Consider the following 22,352-nt stretch of genomic DNA (forward strand, 5'->3'; position numbering starts at 1 on the left):
GAAATGGAAAGCAAGTGAATGTATAATAAAAATGAAGAAGGAAAGAAGGGAGGCATGACAGGGAAGCTAACAATACTTGATATTATAATGAAACTATATATAGCAGTGATTTAGTTATTTGAACCATTACCCTGGAGTTTCAAAATATCTATCATGAAGCCAGAATGGATAAAAGCTTCGAAAGACAAGGTTGACTATTGCTAGCTTGGGGCCAAATGAGTCTAACATCAAATCATAAGCAGGAGAGAAGGAGAAATAAAGAATATGTATTTGTGGGGTGCCTGGGTGGCTCAGTCAGTTAAGCCTCTGCCTTCAGCTCAGGTCATGATCCTGGGGTCCCAGGATCGAGCCCCACTTCAGGCTCCCTGCTTGGCGGGGAGCCTGCTTCTGCCTCTCCATCTCCCTCTGTGCTCTCTCTCTCTCTTTCTCTCAAATAAATAAAAAAATCTTTAAAAAAAAAAAAAAAAAGAAGAATACGTATTTGTGAGGCACTATTTATTGTGTACACCAGCCCAGCTAATTCCTGTAAGGGAACCTTTTTTTCCAGCTATGGAAACGGAGCCTCAACAAAGTTAAATAATTGCTCAGAGTGACACATGACAGAGTCAAAATATTAAATCCTGTGTTAGTCTCCTCGGGCTGCCAAAACAAAACACCCCAGACTGGGCAGCTTAAACAAGAGGTATTTATTTCCCACGGTTCTGGCAGCTGCAAGTCCAAAGTCAGGGTGCCTGTGTGGTCGGGTTCCTGGGGAGGGCTCCCCTCCTGTCCTGAATATGGTTGCTGGCTCTCTGTCCTCACATGGCTTTTCCTCAGTCTGTGTGTGGAGAAGGAAAAAGCCAGCTCTCTGGTGTCTCTCCTCATATTATAAGGACGCTAACCCTATAAGACCAGGGTCCCGCCTTCATGACCTAATTGGCTCCCCGAAATCCATCTCTAAATACCATCACACAAGAAGTTAAAGGACCAGGGCTGCCTGGGTGGCTCAGTGGGTTAAGCCTCTGCCTTCAGCTCAGGTGATGATCTCAGGGTCCTGGGATCAAGTCCCGCATCAGGTTCTCTGCTAGGTAGGGAGCCTGCTTCCTCCTCCTCTCTCTCTCTCTCCCTCCCTCTCTACCTACTTGTGATCTCTATCTGTCAAATAAAATCTTAGAAAAAAAAAAAAGTTAAAGGACCAGCATATGACTTTTGTGGGTTTTCAAAAATTAATCTCTGTGCCCCGTGTGGGGCTTAAACTCAGAACCCCGAGATCAAGAGTCACATCAGCTGACTGAGCCAGTTGGGTGCCCCCAGCCTATGACTTTGAACACAAACATTCAATCAATAGCAATCTCCTTGACTTGAATTTCTTGTTTGTTTTTCTTTTTTTTCCCTCCTACACAGAAGGTGGCAAGAACGTTGAATTTTTGCCTTTTCCTTCCCATGCACATGCCTGTTTCTCCTGGGCCACCGCATGTGCTCAGCGTCAGGACTGACTTCTCATGCCAGGGGGGTCCTCCCGGAACTCCGTTGAATTGGTGGCCACAGTGATCTTGCAGTGAACACGGATGGTCTGGGTTACTAGGGAGGCGTTCTCCCCGACATGCCCACGCTCTGTTTTTATATGCTAACCCTAATCATTTTAACCCATTCCTAAGTAACAGCATGTGTCCATCTGTGAACTTCTTTTCCCCTTTTTGGACAAGAGATTGCTTTTCAAGGAAGAGCCTGAATGAGGCTTAAGGAGAAAATTCACCTGCCCAAGGTGTTTTGAGGAAAAGTGAAGCTGAGTCAAAAGAAGTGGGTCAGTTCCCATGTTTCCCCCATAGGGCCCCACTGCGATGCACATCCAGCTGATAATGGAGCGGCTGCTGAGAAGGATCAACCGGACCGTGATTGGGATGAGCCGACAGTCTCCCCATATTGTGAGTATTGTGTCAGGGGACCCCGCGGCCACCACGGCTTCTCAGTGTCCCACCTGCCCCTTGGGAGTCCTCTAGACCATTCCCACAGGCCCCCCTCATCCCAGTTCACCGTCGGTGTCTGTGCGCTGTGTATCACAGCTGCCAGGGGCCATGAGCGGGCTCTAGAACTTTCCAGCCCTCCCCGATGAGTGACCTTGGCTCTAACCACCTGCAGATCTTGATTCTAATGCTGATTTTTCTTTTGAGGGGAAGTGCTCCCACAGGGTGGTGGGAGAGGTTGGGGGGGAGAGTTATTGGGCCCCTGTACACACAAAATATGCAGATCCATTCTTGAGGAACCTTTCTCCTACTGAAGATTAGACAAGCCTGTTGTAATATGTTCCAGCAGAGCCTGAGATGTGTGGGCCCCCCCAGGTAGGCTAAGTTGGTACCCATTCGACCACATGCTCTTTTAATATTTGTTGACTATTTCATTTAAGAGCAACATGAGCCTTTGTGAGCAGAAGATGATGGGTTGTGGTGGCTGCATTTAGTCCTTCCACTGTTATCTCAAGTAATTGCGTTCTAATTCTCACTATGTGGTGTGCATGCTCAGTCTGGATCTACCCCAGTTAGAACGATAATGGGAAACATATTAGAGCTCCTAGCTGTAGTGATGATAATAGTGGGTTTGGTGTTTTTTTTTTTAATCTGCCAGAAATTATTTTAAGCACTTATATTTCTTCCTTTTTTAAAAAATAGATTTTATTTATTTGAGAAAGAGTGCCTGTGTGTGCTAAAGAGCGAGAGAGAGAGACCACGTGTGGGAGCACAAGTATGGGAAAGGGAGAAGCAGGATCCCTGCTGAGCAGGGATTCCCAGGACCCTGGGATCATGACCTGAGCCGAAGGCAGACACTTAACGGGCTGAGCCACCTAGGCGGACCCAGGGCTTTACATGTCATCGAAGCCTCACACAGATCCCAGGAGGCAGTTCTTTCTATGGCTGCATTTTTCAACTCAGGAAACTTGCAGAGAGAGGTTAGGAAACCTGTGTGAGGTTGCAAGACTACCAGGGGGTGAATTGAGGTTGGGGTCCCTGGCGGTCAGCTTTCTGCCTAGGCCGTGCATGGCAGCCAGCCCCACCCCAGGCAGCTTACCAGGTAATATTTTCCAACTATGCACTCTAGTCATCAAGAGAGGAATTCTGATCAGTTCCATCTCCCCCCACGTTGGATTTCCACTTCTGTGCTTGTAGATGGGTGCCCTGTGGTACTGTCCAGCCCTTTTGGCTCAGAAAACCCACAAATGTTTCAAAGAACTTATGATTAGCATGTTTTTCAGTTTGCCCTGGCCTCTATCTCTCCACCTCCTGAATGTCAAATTAGATGAAAAAGTATGTTTGCAACCAGAGGTAACTGTTGGAAAATCATGTTGCATCATTACTTATGATAGTTAAAAGCTATGATTTGATCTTAGAGGACAGAAGGAAAAGAACCACCTCAAATGGCGACAGTCAATGAAAGCCATTCATTTATTCAACAAAGAGTTGTTAAGAAACTACTGTAAGCTAGGCACTATTCCAGACACTGGAGGTAGATTAGTGAACAAAACAGAAATCACTACCTTAGAAAAGTTTATATACTATCAATAACAATAACAAAAAAGAAGAAGGTACAAGAAAAGGGCAGTCAGGGTGGGAGAACTACAAATTTAAATGAGGTGATTAAGAATGATTTTCATGAGAAGGGAAAATTTGGACAAAGACTTGGAGAAGGAAGAGGGATTAGTGTGGAGGTATAGGGAGGGGCCTTTTTGGCAGAGGCAATGGCCAGGGCAGAAATGTCAAGATGTGCCTTGTAAGATTCACATCTAGTGACTGAGCTGATCCAAACAAGAATGTAGAGAATCACCCCCTGGGTTAAGACTCAAGGTGATCCAAAACTCAAAAGGATTCAGATCTCATACTAAAGGTGTAGACACTAGATGTACCCTTCGTTGTTACTGCCAACCCATTGCTGCCCTGTGTTTAAAGAACGTAAGGGCAGGTTGAGAACTGTATTTAGGAAATGATAGATTGGTTTTCAGGTAGTATTTAACATATCTTAATTTAAATATACCTGTCCAGCTTCTTCTGGTAGTGAAATTGTTCGTTATCTTACAAGCTTCAGCCAACTCAAGAATGTTGGCTGTGTTTCTGAAGAGAAGGGTGGGGATTTGAATGTGAAAGGAGCTGGATCCCTATTGTGTTTCTGTTAAAATAAGATGATGGGAGCAGTTAATGTCTGAGATAACAGGGAGTGGTGGAGAGGCAGAGAGAAACAAAGAAGAACTCAGGAGTAAAATAAATCTAAGAAGGGAAAGACAGATGAAACAAAGATACAGTCACAGAGAGAAATATGCAAATAAATAAGTGATTGACTATAGATACTTGTCTTAATATAGCTTATCCTCATACACAAGAATAGTTAAGAATTAGAGGACCTGTTAGAGGCGTCTGGGTGGCTCAGTAGGTTAAGCATCTGACTTTTTTTTTTTTTTTAAGATTTTATTTATTTATTTGACAGCAGAGATCACAAGTAGGCAGAGAGGCAGGCAGAGAGAGAGGGGGAAGCAGGCTCCCTGCCCAGCAGAGAGCCCAATGTAGGGTTTGATCCCAGGACCCTGAGATCATGACCTGACTGGAAGGCAGAGGCTTAACTCACTGAGCCACCCAGGTGCCCCAAGCATCTGACTCTTGATTTTAACTCAGGTCTGGATCTCAGTCAGGGTGTGAGTTCAAGCCCTGCATTGGGCGTGGAGCCTACTTAAAAAAGAGAGAGAGAGAAAGGAATTTTTTTCGGTAGAGGATCTGTGAATAAAATACATCAGTTGAACAAAAGGAAAAACATGTTATGCCTGTCTCCATAGATGCCAAAATATATGTGATGGATGTAACATCTTCTCCAAATTAATGGAAGGAGAAGTTCACATGCAGTCACCAGGCAACCTGATGGTCATGAAAAGGAGAATCAAGATGTTTAGTCTCAACACAGCTGAGCACTTTTCTATCAATTGCTGCTAATATGATAATACACGCACACGTGGACGTTTTATATATATTGAGAAAGGAGAAGATAACTTTCATAATTGTCATCTTTAGTGAAATGACTACCACTTCTAGGAAGCCCAAGAGGCCTAACAAAATTTTAACAAAAGTAATGAAGTTAGTTAAACTGACCAGTTTCGGAATAAACAAACAATATTCAGTGGCCTGTCTATATAACAACAGTAGCTGTTTAGGGGTCATAAAAGAAAAATTCAAAAATATGAGAGTAAAAATAAATGCAAGGTGGAGTGCCCGGCTGGCTAAGTCAGGAGAGTGTGTGACTCTTGATCTCAGGGTCATGAGTTTCAGCCCCATGTTAAATGAATAAATTAATTAAAACTTAAAAAAAAATACAAGATACACATAAACGAATAGCCACATAGATTTTAATATTTTATTTATTTGAGAGAAAAAGAGGGAGAACAGAGGGTGGGGGGGACAGAGAGCGAGAAGTCCCACATCTGCCTGATGTGGGACTCCATCCCAGGACCCTGAGATCATGACCTGAGCCAAAGACAGATGCTCAGCTGACTGAGCCACACAGGCGCCCCCCAGAGAGTACTCATTCATTGTTTTTGTGTTTAGGAAGTCATTCCTTCCATCCCCCAAATAGCTGTATATTCATCTTCTCAATGCCAATTCATTTAAATAACTATATAAATAAAGAGGGCGTTCCCCCTAGATATTTGCCCTTTGGCCAGAAAATCAAGTGTGTGATTCAAATGTGATTGGATGAGGGGAAAGCACATTGAATATGTAATGCCTGACTTCAAAAATATAATTTGATGCTAATCATCAAGCCCTTCAGTCCCTTTCTTCACAACCCGTCTGTAATCACACATGCATAACATGCTGGCAAACTGACTGAAGGATTCTGGAATTGGAAGAATGACATTGAAGTGCTCTAGGTACTCATTTCCCTGTCTCTCTGCTCTTTGTGCTCAGTTTTACGATCTTTTTCCTCCTTGCATTCCTCCAAAATTAAATCTGTGCTATTTCAGACATTTCTCTATGGACTGCAGCTCTGTCTCAACAAGAAACTCCACGTCCCCATGTCGTTGTACTCTAACCAGTGATCTAGCTGAGATCTCAGAGCCCCTGTCCGCTGACCTACAGAATTCTGCAGGTCATACTGTTAAAGGGCTGAGCAAAGCCCGCCACATTCCTTAACTCAAACCTGGAAGGAGGTTATTTTAAGCAGAAACAGCAAAGTGTGTGCCTTTTAGCCTTTGGAATGCACAATGTTTCCAGGTTGGCAGGGTCCCTGTTTTGGTAATTGGGTGGCAACAGCCAAAGTCCCCGTGCACAGATCTTGTTTTGGCATCTGGGGGCCTCAGGACTGTTGGCTTTGTGTCTCTTCTGTCCTTCCAGGGGAGCTTTGTTGCGTGTATGATTGCCATCCTGCGGCAGATGGACGACAACCACTACAGCCATTACATCAGCACTTTCAAAACCAGACACGACATCATTGTAAGTTGTCTCCGTTGGGTCCTGGTAACTTTGAGACCTCTTATATCCGTCCAAAACAAAAACGGAAGTGAGCATCCTGACTCCAGAATTCCCTTCCCGCCCACCTCCAGAGCGGCATGGCTATCCACAGTGATGACAAAAAGGAAAGGGTTGATTCTTACTTTCTCTCTGTGATAGCATTTGAAGACTATAAAACATGCACCAGGAGGCCCTCACTCACCCTCTGAGTCTCTTGGATTTAGAGAGAACCCTCCTTTGGAACCATCTGGGAGATCTTTCTTGCTCTCAGAAGAGAGTAGTGCCTCATTTTCAGGGAGAGTAGTTATGTCATGGCAAGGATTCTGTGCACAGTACTGCTTCGGAGATGTGGTTGGTGTCATCCTTTTCATTTGTCCCTGGAAGGGGAAACAAGAAGAGTCATACTTGCCCCTTGTAACATCTGTAAGGTGGTATTTGCCAGGGCAAATATCGGTCACCTTCAGTTGACAATATTCTGTTCTCTTTGGTTTTGAACAAAAAAATTGTTCTCATGGTAAGTAATCAACATACAACCAAAGGTTGCCCAAGACACAAAGTTAGGCCTCTGGCTGCTTCCCCAGGACCCTTCCCCTTAGGGAATTGTTAGTGGCTGTTAACAAGTCCCTGAAAGTATCCTCTTACCTCGTAAAGCAGTGGGCCAGACTCAGCTGGATCAGCAGTCCGATGTCCTGTTGCACTAGTCATTGCTGCGGACAGTCTCCCACCATCCATGCATGTTCCCGTCTTCTTTATGCTCTAGATTTTCTACTTTCTAGCTATGTGGTACTGGTAGTATGTGGCCCGTGCACCCAAGGATATCCAGCTCCTTCTCTGCCAGTCACCTTCCCTTCTGTGAGGTCCACATGATGGAAAAACACACAAGACACTGCAGAGGAAGAAAGGGCTGTTGAACAGTAGTGGGAGTCATAGTAGGACTATGTAATGGTGGTAGTAGTGGGTCCAGCGATCTACTCCTACTCAGTGAACCAGGCGGCCTAATCTGAAGGCCTCCATGAACCTGCACTTAAGCCATGCTCTGGCAGGCAGTGTGGTGCTGGGACCTGCAGTGAGGTGATGTGTCTCTGTGCTTGCAGAGACCAGGGGCAAGAGAATTAGGAACAGAGGAGGGGAGGGGGGAGGTAGAAGCTGAGGTAGCAGCGTCTCTCCTCTACAGGCAGGAGGCGGAGTCGGTTTAAGAACACAGGCTCGAACATCCGGATCTGGGTTTGAATTCTGGCCATTCTGCTTCCTTCTGTGAAATTTTGGGCCAGCTATTTAACTTCTCTAAAGCTCAGGTTCCTTGTCTATAAGACCACCTATTTCGAAGGTTAATGTAAAAGGGTATCCAATCGGTGAACACCTGGTAATCACCAAGCTTTGTGCTTGGCCTGAGGTTAATGCCTATGCAGCTAGCTATTTACAGTAGTAATTTTATTCTTGTCATGTAAAATAAAGTTAACCCAAAAATAGTCTAGCAACTCTTTGAAAACTTCCTTCGGAAAGCTAGAAGAAGGAAAGTTATACTAAATTCAAGGTCTTGACAATTTGGCTCCATTGAGTAAGCAAATATAAACAGGTTTAACTCCTGTCTTCCAGAACAATGGTAAGCTCTTTCCCCTGTATTATCTAATTTAAAAAGGATTAGTATCCACCTGAGGGAACTATGGTCACCAGGGGCAAGCCTGAGGGGTGTAGCTAGACCATTTGACTTCCTGCAGACTGTCTTTTCCCTCCCTCCTGCTGCCTTCTGAGTAAATCACTCGGAAGACTTTGGGAAGTGAGAGAGTTGAATGTAGAATCAGCATCAGGAGTGAATAACCAGCCTCTAAATTTAATCCTTGCTTCACAAACCACAAATTCTTACTGACTTGAGAGAGTTAATAGAATAGTTGAGAAATTGGTGGGTATACTTCAAATGTATAATGAAAAATTTTAAAACTCATGAAATATGGCCATCATTTGAGAATTGAAGATAGAAAAGTTTGATGCTCCATTGAACTGTAGCAAGAGTCAGGGGTCACACAGACATCACAACGAGGTTTGTTCCCATTCCCGGTGCTGTGTGATGTCCCAAGTGCCGGAAGTCGGCCATCTTGCCCACCGTCTCAGAGGAACATCCTTAGAAATAGAACCCAGGCCGCCTGCTTCCCAACTCCTACATTCCTTCTGCTACATGATGTAACTCATGAGATAGAACCGTACGATTTAGTGCCAGAGGAATTGGCCTGGGTTTTCAACTCAGGAATCCAAGTGGAAAATGTCTAAATTTAAGTAACTAATAAATAAAAAGCTTTCAAAACTCTTTGCTTTGAATTTCAGTCCAAATTGTTCTAAGTTGCTTTTTGCTCACAGTCCCCTTTTGAGTCGAAGAGCTGTTCTGCAGATACTGTGCTGCGTGTTCTTTTGTTATTAGTTATTACTGTTGTTGTGACCCACTGCTGCTGACACTTTTGAGGGACCCTTTAGGCCCCTTCCCCCAGGCTACCCATGGGAACGTTCCTGGAATAGGAAGAATCATGACTTTATTTATAGCAGGTTTCATCTGTTCTAATAATAATAAAGGAGAATTGGGATCAGAGTTACAAGAAATATCACAATTGCTGATAAATTCAGTTTCAGCGCAGTAGATCTGTTTGGATAAACTCGGCACCAGAGGCCTAAAAACGCCATGGCTCTAAATTTGGGGTCCAGAACCCCAAGTTCTCTTTTTCCCGCTCTCCAACTGCCCAGTTTCTATGGCCTTCAGCAACTCTTTTACCTTTTCACAGCCTCAGTTTTATCATTTATAAAATGTGGACAACTTTTCTGTTTTTGTTGGATCCCTAAAAACTCTCGTTAAAAAGATAGGCTGTAATCGTGGGCGTGGGACATCTTGTTCTGAAGCTGTGCTCCCTCTTGTCACCTAGTTTTCCCCCAGACATTCCTCCTTTGTTCTCTGCAGGACTTCCTCATGGAGACTTTCATCATGTTTAAGGATCTGATTGGAAAGAATGTCTACGCCAAAGACTGGATGGTCATGAATATGACACAGAGCAGGTAAGACACCCTGGGCCCGGTGTGAGGCCTTTGACCCTGAATACTTGGTTCTTGTGACCAGGTGACCAGTTATCTGACCTCCAGGGAGTGCCATTAAATCTCTTGGTGGGACGCCATGCTCTGTAGAGTAGTAAGGAGCTGCCTGTTCCTGGGATGCTGGTTCTGGGATCACGTTCTTGCCTTCCCCTGGGCTGTTGCAGCTGTCCTGTCCCAGGCTTTTCGCTCAGGTGTAATCTCCTCATTGCCCTCCTGTCCACCTCCTCCCCGGCTCTCCCACAGCGCCCTTCCGCGGCTCCGTGTGGCCTTCATCATCATGACAGGACAGGCGTCTGTGGCCTGGGCCCCCCTGCTTTTCCACGCTTACCTTCCACTCTTTCTCTCGATAGACAACCTGAATTCCAACCAAACTGGCCTCTTCCTGCTCCCTGGACATGTTCCGTGCTTCCTTTTGGGCTGCTGCTTCCACTCGCAGTGCCTTCCCGCATAACCAGGCCCTGGCTGTCAGCGTGCCACCATTCAGCGTCCTTCTCAAATGCCATCTCCAGAGGAAGCCTTTCTGACCTGGATGTTGCGTTCTCTTCCTTTGATGTCCTGTACCCCTTTGACAGCCCCTCCGCCGAATTTTCCGTCTTCTTTGTTGGGTCACGGTTAGATTTATTATAGGTTGCAAGTGACCGTCACCAAGTTATAAACATCTTAAGACCAAGAACCCTCTCTTTCAAGGCAAAACCTAAAAGCCAGTACTTGCAATTGTTGGACCATAAAAATACTCAGTGAATGGGAGCAAAATGAGCTGAATATATATATCTTTTCAGAGTTTCAGAATTTTATGTGTGTGTATATACATACAAAACACGCACATTTATAAATATATATAAATTATAAATAAATATAAGATTTCAGAGTTGTATATATAATATATAATTATATCATATATAATGCATCATTATATCATAGTTATTATATGATATATATAATATTAAGATTTCAGAATTTTTTGGAAGAAGTAAATAAAGTAAATCATTCTAACAGTTGTTAACTCCACATACCTGATTAGAAAAACCGTTCTCAACTACATACAGGTTAAAGAAAAACTCTCATTAGTATCTCTAGACTTGGAAAGACAAGCATTGCAATAGGGTTGAGGAGCCCTGAGGCTCCGGAGACCTGGTTGGTCATCCCAGCTCTACCCTCAAGTAGCTAAATTGTGATGCAGCCTTGAGTGGCTCTTGTAGTCAGTTCTAGAAACTGTACTTGAGTGTCCTGGGCCATCTGCTCTGGCGTTGGTCTCTGATGACCTCGGTGGAGCTGATGGTCTCATGTTGCCGAGTCCAGGTTTAGATTGCTTTGGTTTTTCCCGTAGGTGGGAGATGTTTGGAAGAGCAGAAAGTTGCCTTCTTTATCTGGTATTTTCCTCCCACAGAGTTTTCCTCCGTGCGATAAATCAGTTTACCGAGGTTCTCACGAAGCTCTTCATGGATCAGGCAAGCTTCGAACTTCAGGTAAGCGTGCTACTCACCTAGGAGGCTCCTTGAATTCTCAGCCATAGCGAGACAACTGTGGCATTTTGGAAAATGTCACTTCAAATTTTATCATTGTCCAGCACAGTTTTCTTGTTTTTTTCTCCTTTCCCTAAAGCACACAGTCCTGTTACTCTGTCCTCCAGACACAATCAATTAGAGTTGTTTTTTTTTTCTGTGTGTATAACTAATACAGGTTTTTTTGTTTTGTTTTGTTTTTAAGATCTTATTTATTTGACAGAAAGAGATAGAGAGAGAGGGAACACAAGCAGGGGGAGTGGGAGAGGGAGAAGCAGGCTTCCTGCTGAGCAAGGAGCCTGATGTGGGGCTCAATCCCAGGACCTTGGGATCATGACCCGAGCTGAAGCCAGATGCTTGACTGAGCCACCCAGGCGCCCCAACTAGTGTAGTTTTTGTTTTGTTTTGTTTTGTTTGGCTTTTTAAAAGATTTTATTTATTTATTTGACTGACAGACATAGATAACAAGTAGGCAGAGAGGCAGGCAGAGAGAGAGGGGGAGGCAGGCTCCCTGCTGAGCAGAGAGCCCAATGCGGGGCTTGATCCCAGGACTCTGGGATCATGACCTGAGCCGAAGGCAGAGGCTTTATTTAACCCACTGAGCCACCCAGGCGCCCTATAGTACAGGTTTTTGTTTGTTTGTTTGTTTGTTTGTTTTTAAAAAGGACTAGTAGAAAATATGGCTAAGGAAAAAGAAAAAAAAGAAGAAAGACAAAACGTCCTGCCTTCTGCCGTTGCCATGAACACAAATACATGTACACACGTGTGCCTGCAGACGGACCTGCAGACAGTTCTCTGCCTGCACGTGATTTCGTTTCTCAGGGGAGGCTCATACACACTTGTGTGAAACAGGTGGCCCCTCGCTCCTCCTGCATTCGTCCAACAAATACTAGAGTATTTATGGGCACAGGGCACCACTCTAGGCCCTGGGGAAGGCAGACAAGGTCACCGCCCCCATGCAGCACACAGTTCCTTGGTGCTGTGCTTTTGCTCTGTCCTGTGGCTTTGTTTGTATCTGTGAACTGTAGAGAGTCGTCAGAAGAGGAGATTAGATCTGCATTTATATAGACATATGTGTGTGTCTATATGAGCTAAAATGGAGTGTCTGTATTTGCTGGTTAGACCTTACGTATATATGCCAAGACGCAGTCAAGTTGTGCGGTTCTTTGGCAACATTAATACGATTTTTTCGATCATCTTTTCAATGACACTAAATGTTTTCACAGGACTTTTAGTGGCTGAGTACAGTCATGATTTATTTAACCGAGTTCTTCTTAGGAACGTTTAGATGGTTTCCAGCTTCTGTCATTTAAATAACACCGTGAAGGCCTTCCTTGCTTTAAATAGTTTTAAATACCCGTGATTATCTTGCCAGGATAAAGTCCTAAAGTATTTACCATTTCAGCAGCTTGGCAGAATTTGGGGGCTTTTGATCCGTATTGCCAAACTACTTACTATAAATGGGTGTTCTTGTGAGCAGCAGTTCTAACCTCAGGAGTAAAGACAAATAGAGCAGTCTGGATTTAAAAAAAAAAAAAAGAGAAAGAAAGAAAGCCTTAATAGTAAGTGTTAAAACTTTCAGGGCTGAATAATTGAAACATGAGAAAGAAAATGGGGCCTGGTGGATTTTATTTTGTTTTTTTCCTTACTCCCTGTGAGTAAATGTCTACCATGTGGCACTGTTTTACTCTGACCCATATTAATGTTATTTTCCATTCCTTTTCTCCCACACTATCAATTTTGAGCAGCTCTGGAACAATTACTTCCACTTGGCAGTAGCGTTTCTCACCCACGAATCCCTTCAGCTTGAAACCTTCTCTCAAGCCAAGCGCAACAAAATTGTCAAAAAGTAAGTGTCCTCTTAAACTTGCTTAAGATTGGCAAGGTGATTCTTCCATTCCTATTTTTTTTTTTATGATTTTATTTATTTGAGAGAGAGAGCGAGCATAAGAAGGGGGAGCAACAGGCAGAAGGAGAGGGAGAAGCAGGCTTCCGGCTAAGCAGGGAGCCTGATGCGGGGCTCGATCCCAGGACTCTGGGATCATGACCCGAGCTGAAGGCAGACTCTTAACCGACTGTGTCACCCAGGCGCCCCAACCGTCACAATTTTCTTTAAATGGAATCCGTACTTGGAGAGGCACCGGGGCTGGCTAGTACTCCCGTTTCCCCGAACAGCGGCCCATCTGCCAGCATCATGCCCACGTTGCAGGCACAGCACCTCTCCCTCTCACACCACACTGTTTCACCTCTCCGTCGCGTCAGCAGAGGAGCCAGGACTCACACATCCCCTAAAAATCCCTCCAGATTCCTGGCTCGGAATTCGATGTGGATGTATGACCAAGAGCGATGAGAGATTTAGGGAAGCTTTTCATCGCTTTCCTTTCCGGTCTGTTTCAGAGTTCACGGAGAGCCTGGAAACTCAAGGCTGTGTAGTTGAATAGAACATGAGAAATGTGTCACTTAAAGGCTGTGAAATTTGAGCTCTGTTCCCTTGCCGGGATGTCTGGGATTCTAGGCAAATTATTCGGTATTTGTTTACCCCTGGTTTCTCCCTAAAACACTGAGATTGGTGGTTTAGAGATTGAGATTTAAATCTCAAAGATAGGGGCGCCTGGGTGGCTCAGTGGGTTAGGCCGCTGCCTTCGGCTCAGGTCGTGATCTCAGAGTCCTGGGATCGAGCCCTGCATTGGGCTCTCTGCTCGGCGGGGAGCCTGCTTCCTCCTCTCTCTCTGCCTGCCTCTCTGCCTGCTTGTGATCTCTCTGTCAAATAAATAAAAAAAAAATAAAATCTTTTAAATAAATAAATAAATAAATCTCAAAGATAAAAGTAAAACCGGTTTTATGGATTTCCCTATGGGGTGGGTATGGAGACAAAACTGATTTTTAAGATGGACGTCTTAAGCTTATTGTTTAGACTATCGTAAATGACATAACTTCTCTTAAGGATGGATTTAATTTGGTTAAACAATGAAAAGTTAGTTGACCCCGAGTCTGGTGAACAGAGTGGCTACTTAGGCTTAATGATTCTGGTTTTGATAGGTTCGACTATGGACAGGCCATATAAAATATATATGCATATGGGCAAAGGTGCACCTTGGGAAAGCATTTTTATTAATGTTACAGAAACACAAATTAGTTTTTTTCAAGATTTATTTTTAGTAGAAGTTTCATCAACAACAGTATTAATGAATAGAAGTAGTTACCGTGTATTGATTATTACATGCCTGACATTGAGTACATATGCTTACCTAGTATAAATAATAAAATTAGATGTTTTATTAAAAAGGAATAGTAAGAGAAGTTTGTTTTATTTTTGTATGAGAAGTCTTCAAATAAGAATTTTACACTGGTTTCTGAAGGCATTTACAAAAGAGGAATTTGAAAATAGTGTTTGGTGCAGTGAGCAGAAAATGTTGAAATGCGGTTGTAGGATGGGCCATAGGTGCTCATTCGAGTTCCCAGGGAACGTTGGCCATATCTACTTTTGACCCAGGCTGTTTCCAGTAGCCCCAGGCCTGTGTGTTCTTTAAGAGATATCCGGGTGATTTTGATTACTCTCCAGCCCTGAACCACTGTCTAGATGACCGTTTCTCTCTCTCTCTCTTTTTTCATTATTGACTCCTATAAAGAACCTTTTCAGAAATTGGTTTCCTAATCACAGTCCCCCCAAAATACCACAGATCCGCTGCATGTCACATATAGTAATATGTGATTTGTACTTCACATATAAGAACAGTAAGCCTGCTGTGCCCCCAAGGACCAACTTTCACTCCTCGGGGGACAGCACCCCCCTCCACTGAGAAGGTGTAGCTAGAGCTTCTCAGTGTGAGTACTTTGAAGACCGTACTGAAGTGTGGGTAGGTTACTCAAATAAAAAATATGTAAAGTCAGCATGTTTGTCCGACATCAGTCACTTGACTACATCATACCTCATTCATCTGCCTTTTCATTAGCGCTTGGTATGTTTTGTTTTGTTTCTTTGCTTAACTGTGGCCAGAATAGTCCTCCCCTTCTCCCTTCAATAAGTTTGACAATTTCATTTCTAAGTTATTTTTCAGTGTTCACATGTGGCCCCCTCCTGCTAGTAAAGCCCCCCTCTAAATGTAGCCCAGTTCTCTTTGGGAGTTCTTTTCAGTGTTGACTGCATCTCGTAAAGTGACCTTGCCTCAGACCTGTCATAAACATGACCGAAAGGGGCAACAGGCCATTCCTACTCACCTCATCATTTTAATATATGAACTGATTTCCACTGCAGATCTTTTTCTTGTTAATGATATTCCTAGGTACGGGGACATGAGAAAGGAGATCGGCTTCAGAATCCGGGACATGTGGTATAACCTGGGTGAGTGTATGACCTTGAACTGGCCCATGCACAAGTCCTGTGTAATAAGCTAGGGAGCTATTGGTGGGTTCTTCTGATTCTAATTCCCAGTAACCCTGAGACTTCTTTGTCTGTGTGTCTAGAAGTGAAAGTTGACTTGTAGGTCTTGCATTGTGACATCCACGTGTTATCAGAATGTAACATTTAGTCACTCCTCTGAACTGAGTTGATTTTACCCCCATGACCTTTTTCTTTTCTTCTGGCCCCTTGGAGGAACATGGTGACGTTTGACTTCCAGTGAAATCACTTTTTAATATCCTCGCTTACTTTCATTTCAGGTCCCCACAAAATCAAATTTATCCCTTCCATGGTGGGTCCCATTCTTGAGGTCACCCTGACCCCTGAGGTCGAGCTCCGGAAAGCCACCATCCCCATTTTCTTTGACATGATGCAGTGTGAGTTCAACTTCAGCGGGAACGGCAATTTCCATATGGTAAGTGGTAGAACTGGAGTCTTCCGAATGCACAGATATATAGTCCACTCTTGCTTACTTTCTTTCTCTAGAGTGGAGCCGTAGCCTGAGTAATACAAATCCAAGTTGGTCTAAAAACTGTTTACATTTTACATTTTGTAAAACACTTAGAGACAGAATGGGATGTTCTATCCCATGGCCTAGAAACGGTTTTTTTGCTCCATGTGTTTCCCCAAACAGCATTGCATCTCTGGGTAATTAAAATTTGACATCATGCATCTTAGTTCTATCTGTTGCGGTATAGCTGGGAAAATAGTGCTGGGGATTGAGAAACTCATGCGGTGGTCTCTTATTTTGAGGTCTCCCTCAAAGGAAGTGGTCTTGTGTTTTGACGTCTCCTTCAAAGGAAGAAGGGCTGTTCTATTTCCTACAATGTAAAGCAAAGGACAAAGTAACACGAGTCTAGTATAGAGCGTTTCAGTAGGGCCCTGGCACATGATTAATGGAAGACATGAAGTATGATCTTTCCCTATAATATGTTGGCTAGTGTTCGCAGTTCAATAAAAGGGTTGGGTCGAATCTAGAAATGTTGGCTGGGTGGCTTACGTGCCCTCTTCTAAGAATACCTGGCATTCTCCTGTGACATTCTGACCCTGCTTTCAGTTTGAGAACGAGTTGATCACAAAGCTGGACCAAGAGGTGGAAGGGGGCAGAGGAGATGAACAATACAAGGTCCTTCTGGAGAAACTGTGAGTATTTCAGAAACAAAGTCTCAAACTGATAAATCATTTAGTGGTAGAGAGAAGCAGACTTCTGCTGCACTTCCAGACAAGTTGAGAAGTCCCAGAAGCACAGGGGTCACCACCACAAATGGTCCTCAGCGGGGTTAATGGAGTTTCCACCATCCACTGCTGACATTCGTTTGTCTGAGTGAGTCAAATGTCCGTGTTTTCCTGGCCAGCCCAGCCCCTGGAGAACAGAGCAGATGGAGGAGAAGGGGAGATGTACCGAGCGATGGCATTTTGCCCAGTGTTTGAATCGCTGAACTTCACCAAAAGTGCTAGTACCTCTAATTATGGTTCCAAAGCCCCTTTTTAAAGGAGGAAGGGAAAATAAAAACATTTCAAAGTCTGCTTTACCTTTAAAAGTACCTTCTGTCCAGTAGACAGGCTCTAAGAACACCTGTTATATCTCCAGCCAGGCTGGTCTTTGCACTGCCCTACTCCCCTCCCTCGCATCTGACGTTTCCATTCCCTCCTGTGCTCCCACTGTCACCGCCACTTCCTATCCCCCCATACATACCCCTCACACCCCTTCTGCCCTCTGAATTCTCCTTTGCATGTATGGGATCACAACATAAAAAGGCAGTTTAAAACACTTGCGGGTTGGAATTAGAGAAACCCTCAAATCTCATTTTCGCCATAACCCAGGAGTGTGACCTTGGACCAGTGTTCTGACCTCTCTGATGGCTTTCGTTTTTTCATCCACATGGATGGCCCATAGGCTTTGGTATTGATTGAGGACTCAATGAGGTGACACCTTAGCATGGTGTCTGTTACTGAGCCCAAGCTGACGGGGCATCACTACTGTGGGTTTGTGCTGGTCACCGCCACCATCTTTAGTCCACCATTGTCCATGGTGCTCACTACCTGTGACAACCCATTTCTTGGATTCTCTAGCCTCTGGGATACCGACCAGCTGGTCACCTGTTGATTGGGCGTATGCCTCTGTCATTTTGTTGTCCATCTCTTTCGTGGAAGTGATGCACACTAGACTGTGCTTGGGGACAGGGACTCCCAACTCTGTTTTCTTTTTTGTTTTTTAAGATTTAAGGAGCCAGAGCACACTGGGTGCTCAGAAATGGAACTGAATTGATGACTCAGCTATATTTTCAAGAACGAGAACTCTTTCTTAGTTTGCTTTTAGTGGATGACAGGACCCGTTCGTTGATCTTTTTATCCTGTTTCCGTTAAGTTTACCTGTTTGAGTTTCAAACCCCACATTATCACTCTTGTAATTCGGATCTCATACAAGAATTAAATGGAGAAATTACATACCTGTACAGATATATATACACACACAATTTACAAATGATAAACTACCTTTTTTTTTTTTTTTTTAAGTCCCAAGCTGATTTTTCACTGTAAGGTCTTTTTTTTTTTTTCTCCATTCTTCCTGAATCACTAACTCATAAAAATATGACTATACACATCTCCAGTGTTCAAGAATAATTCTGAAGTCTGGGGTAATTCTTTGAGCCTATTTCTTTCTCTTTTTTTATCTTGTTCTCTGAGTTTTTTTGTAGTTATCAAATCCAAGAAGCCCTTGTAGAATAGCTTTGCTGTATTTGGGTCCAACAGGAGAAGGTTTAGGTCAAAAATTTATTCTCAGCTTATTTATTTACAACTTTGCATTTTTGTTGTTGCTGTTGCTAAATGACACTTTCATCTGAAGAGGCATGTGTGTGGATGTGCACTAGATTCCTAGTGTCCTCTAGATTGGGCACTGATCCAGGCCTTTCCAGAATGCCCGCAGGATGCTAGAGGGAAGTGCTAGGCTTTAGGGAGAATGAAGACATAAAAAGATGGTCCCTTTCAGTTTTAGTAGACTGATCAGATAGCATACATAAACCTTCTGGGCAAAGGTTCTCGTTTCTGTGGTATTGACAAAGACAAAAACAAAAAGCAAGTACAGATAGAAGTTCAAAGATGGGCATTGTGGGCTGGGATTTTAAATGACAGTGAGACTTGAATCAAAGCCCTGAAGACAATGTAGGACTTGAGTCACCTGGAGGGACGGCGTAAGTGGAGCCCTGGATGGGATGGCCTCACACAGAAGGTCTGTGTCTCCTGGTCTGGCGCCACCTGCTGCCGGAACCTTGGACAGTGCTCACCAACGGTGCTGGAATGACAGACAGTATGCAAATGGGGCATTTGTTTCTGTGTCCACCCTTCCAGGCTCCTAGAACATTGCCGGAAACATAAGTACCTCGCCACCTCTGGAGAAGTGTTCGCATTCCTGGTCAGCAGCCTGTTAGAGCACCTGCTGGACTACAGAACCATTATCATGCATGACGAGAGCAAGGAGAACCGCATGAGCTGTACTGTGAACGTGCTGGTAGGTGCCGGGCCCCCGGGTTGGTGAGAGGGCACCACTGGGCCACCCCTGCAGGCGTAGCTCAGCTCTGAGTAGATCTCCCAGGCCCAAAGCTACCCAGGGGCTACCTATATGGAGTCTGCATCCTGCTGAGTTCAGCTGGAACTGCTGACTCAGCTTTGGACTCAGAAGTCAGCCCCCACAGACATGGGGATGGAAAGTGAAACCCGGGGCGCCTGGGTGGCTCAGTGGGTTAAAGCCTCTGCCTTCGGCTCAGGTCATGATCCCAGGGTCCTGGGATCGAGCCCCGCATCGGGCTCTCTGCACAGCAGGGAGCCTGCTTCCCTTCCTCTCTCTCTGCCTGCCTCTCTGCCTACTTGTGATCTCTCTGTCAAATAAATAAATAAAATCTTTAAAAAAAAAAAAAAAGAAAAAGAAAGTGAAACCCAAGCCCTTGGCTCCACTCTTGCTCGAAGACCATCATTCACCTTTTCCTCTGTCTTGTTTATATGTGGTTGCTTTGTTGTTGGTGAAAATGTTGCATCAGAAACACTGTATCACAAGGAGAGAGTCTCTGGAGTCCTCATGGTGTAGAGCTCTGTGGTCTTGCCTTTCCCTAGATATGTGTAGCCGGGACCACAGACATCAGAAGTTTAGGCTGCTTTGCATTCCTCTGCTTAATAGAAAGGAAGAGTCTGACTCCACTGACCCCTTGAGAAAAAAAAAAAAAAAAGACCACCCATTGACTGAAGTACCAGTTGGCTATCTGTTCACTTAGAGAGTTTCCCTCACGTTTTTTAGAGGCATGAGTCCTAAAAAATTTTTCAACTTAACTTTATAAATGATGACTACCTTTTTTTGTGGCAGTTAAAGGAAACTTCCTTCCTGTGTTAAAGGAAAACAATAGCCTCTGGAAAAGTGACACTGTAAACGTAGTGGTTTGGCCATTTCTGTGGCCAGCTTGTCCATAACCTTTGCCTTACATTGGTATTTCTGCCCCCCCTTTTTTTTTTGGTAGAATTTTTATAAAGAGAAGAAGAGAGAGGACATATACATAAGGTAAGCTGGAGGAGATTTCTGCTTTTGCCATTTATGTCCTGGCTTTATTATTTCTTCGGTAAACAAATGCTGAGTCCCAACACCATGTTTGCTGCTTTGAGAGACACTAAAAAAGTAGGAGAGCTGCCCCCTTCCCCTGGAAAAGGTAAACTCTTTAGACAGATGCATAAGTCCAGCCTGAGGGAGCGCATAGGGAGGATGGTGTTGGCATTCCGGGGAAGGATGGAAGACTGGCCAGAGCAGTCAGGAAAGGCTGCATAGGTCAGAAGCATGGATGGACAAAAGAAATGAAATCTTGCCATTTGCGACGACGTGGATGGAACTAGAGGGTATCATGCTTAGCGAAATAAGTCAATCGGAGAAAGACAACTATCATATGATCTCCCTGATATGAGGGAGAGGAGATGCAACATGGGGGGTTGAGTGGGTCGAGAAGAGTAAATGAAACAAGATGGGATTGGGAGGGAGACAAACCATAAGTGACTCTTAATCTCACAAAACAAACTGAGGGTTGATGGGGGGAGGGGGTTGGGAGAAGGGGGATGGGGTTATGGACATTGGGGAGGGTATGTGCTATGGCGAGTGCTGTGAAGTGTGTAAACCTGGCGATTCGCAGACCTGTACCCCTGGGGATAAAAATATATGTTTATAAAAAATAAATAAATAAAGAAGCATGGATGGACAGGTGCCTTGTGTCAGGGACCGTCAGCCTGGGATGCTGAAAGCCCTGAGCATGGAACAAACTTGGACTTTAACCAAATGCATTTTCTCGGGGAGAGGTTTCCCAAGGGGGTCTATGACATTAAAAAAAAACCAAAAAACAAAAAAACTGAGCACCACTGCATTAAAGGAAGAGTACAAAATAGAGCCATTGGAGTGGGAAAGACATGCAGACAAGAAGCAGCAGAGAGGGGTGGAGGGAGGGGAAGACAGGAGGTAATGATGGAGTCCTTAGTCTGTGAAAAAGGAGGGAAGGAAAGCCGGGGAAAGAGGCTGCGGTGCGGTTGCGGAATGAGCTGAACCTGAGCGGCAGAGTGCCCCTTCTCCCCTTCTGCCCAGGTACTTGTACAAGCTGCGGGATTTGCACCGAGACTCTGAAAACTACACAGAAGCCGCCTACACCCTCCTCCTCCATGCCGAGCTTCTGCAGGTAAGTGGGTCAGGCGTGCCTTTTTCCACTGTGTGGGAGTCCCCTGTCCAAGCCCTTTGGGACCAAGTCCTGCAGCTTCATGAACCAACAGGCATATGCATATCCTGCTACTGCAGCTGCGCCTATGATTGGTTATCCAATGCCAACAGGATATTCTCAATAAGACTTTAGAAGTATATGTAAATGTCTGTTTTTCATAATTGCTCTTTATATTGTGTGTTATCAGACAAGATAGTTATTTAAGAAACATGGGAAATGCAGAAATGACTGCAGTGCAGCAGTAATTATTGTGCACTTTTTCGCTATTTAAGTTGGATATTTCTCTACATTCCTGAAACAATTTTTAGGGGTTTTTTGTACTAGAAAATGCAGGCAGTGCTTTCACAAAAGTAAATGTACAGTGATTTGAAATACAGTAAATGAAGGCAATGCATGGCCTTCCAATAAAAAATATTTGAATATTTGAAAAATATTTGGATGGGAAGGAGCCGTATTCAAGGGAGATCCTTCTATCCAAGAGCACTCGTATGCCTTCTAAACAAGCACCACTTATTTTCTGCGGGGGTGGGGAAAATGTCAGTTATCATTTGTTTAAAAATCCTTTGGAAGCAGAGCGCAGCTTAAGGGCCTCCAGTAACTGACAGTCTCATTGAAGAAACAAAATACACGTTGATTAATGTATGTAAAAAACCATCCTAGAACTGCCAAGAGATGAGCTGTAAATGAATATAGTAGCACTCCCCTACTTATACTCTCTTACAGAGTCAGAGTTGTGTGCCAGGGATATACATATACCTACATGTCATGGATCCCGAGTCATGATTTCTAGTTCTGACCAGTCCACTAACTTTGCATTTGTGTATGAACTGTTCCTTCCATATCACAGTTTTGGAGCGGTTAATAGCTCACACTTCTCCTGGCAGTAACAGAAGCTGCCATTCCCCACGGTGCTCTCGGAACCTTTCCTACCCTCTTCTTTCTTCCCATTTTCATAAAGGGAAAGCACCTTCACCCGGATGCTCAGGCAAATACCTGTTGTCATCTTTTATTCACCCTCCCACATCGAGGCCGAGCTAGAATCACAGACCAGTAGCGATTGTGAACTCCTCTCGCAAGGCACATGCTTGCCTTTTTTATTTTTTGGCATGGGAACAATTAAGATCTAGTCTCCCAGAAAATGTGAAGTTTATGGTACGGTATTGTTGTCTGTAATCACTATGTG

At 44.2% G+C, this 22,352-nt stretch overlaps 1 protein-coding gene across 2 annotated transcripts in view; it reads left to right on the forward strand.

Annotated features, from left to right (window-relative positions):
* DOCK5 (dedicator of cytokinesis 5) overlaps positions 1 to 22,352 on the forward strand; it is a 218,837-nt gene that overhangs the window by 147,762 nt on the left and 48,723 nt on the right. For both annotated transcript variants that reach the window (XM_047717378.1, XM_047717379.1), the window contains 11 exons: positions 1,809 to 1,904; positions 6,342 to 6,440; positions 9,400 to 9,494; positions 10,918 to 10,996; positions 12,781 to 12,881; positions 15,316 to 15,374; positions 15,692 to 15,846; positions 16,489 to 16,574; positions 18,783 to 18,942; positions 19,940 to 19,980; positions 21,040 to 21,130. In XM_047717378.1, the coding sequence (XP_047573334.1) occupies positions 1,809 to 1,904; positions 6,342 to 6,440; positions 9,400 to 9,494; positions 10,918 to 10,996; positions 12,781 to 12,881; positions 15,316 to 15,374; positions 15,692 to 15,846; positions 16,489 to 16,574; positions 18,783 to 18,942; positions 19,940 to 19,980; positions 21,040 to 21,130 (1,062 nt within the window). The remainder of the gene's footprint in view (positions 1 to 1,808; positions 1,905 to 6,341; positions 6,441 to 9,399; positions 9,495 to 10,917; positions 10,997 to 12,780; positions 12,882 to 15,315; positions 15,375 to 15,691; positions 15,847 to 16,488; positions 16,575 to 18,782; positions 18,943 to 19,939; positions 19,981 to 21,039; positions 21,131 to 22,352) is intronic.

The sequence above is a fragment of the Lutra lutra genome, chromosome 2 (assembly GCF_902655055.1).
Source record: "Lutra lutra chromosome 2, mLutLut1.2, whole genome shotgun sequence".
NCBI lineage: Eukaryota > Metazoa > Chordata > Mammalia > Carnivora > Mustelidae > Lutra > Lutra lutra.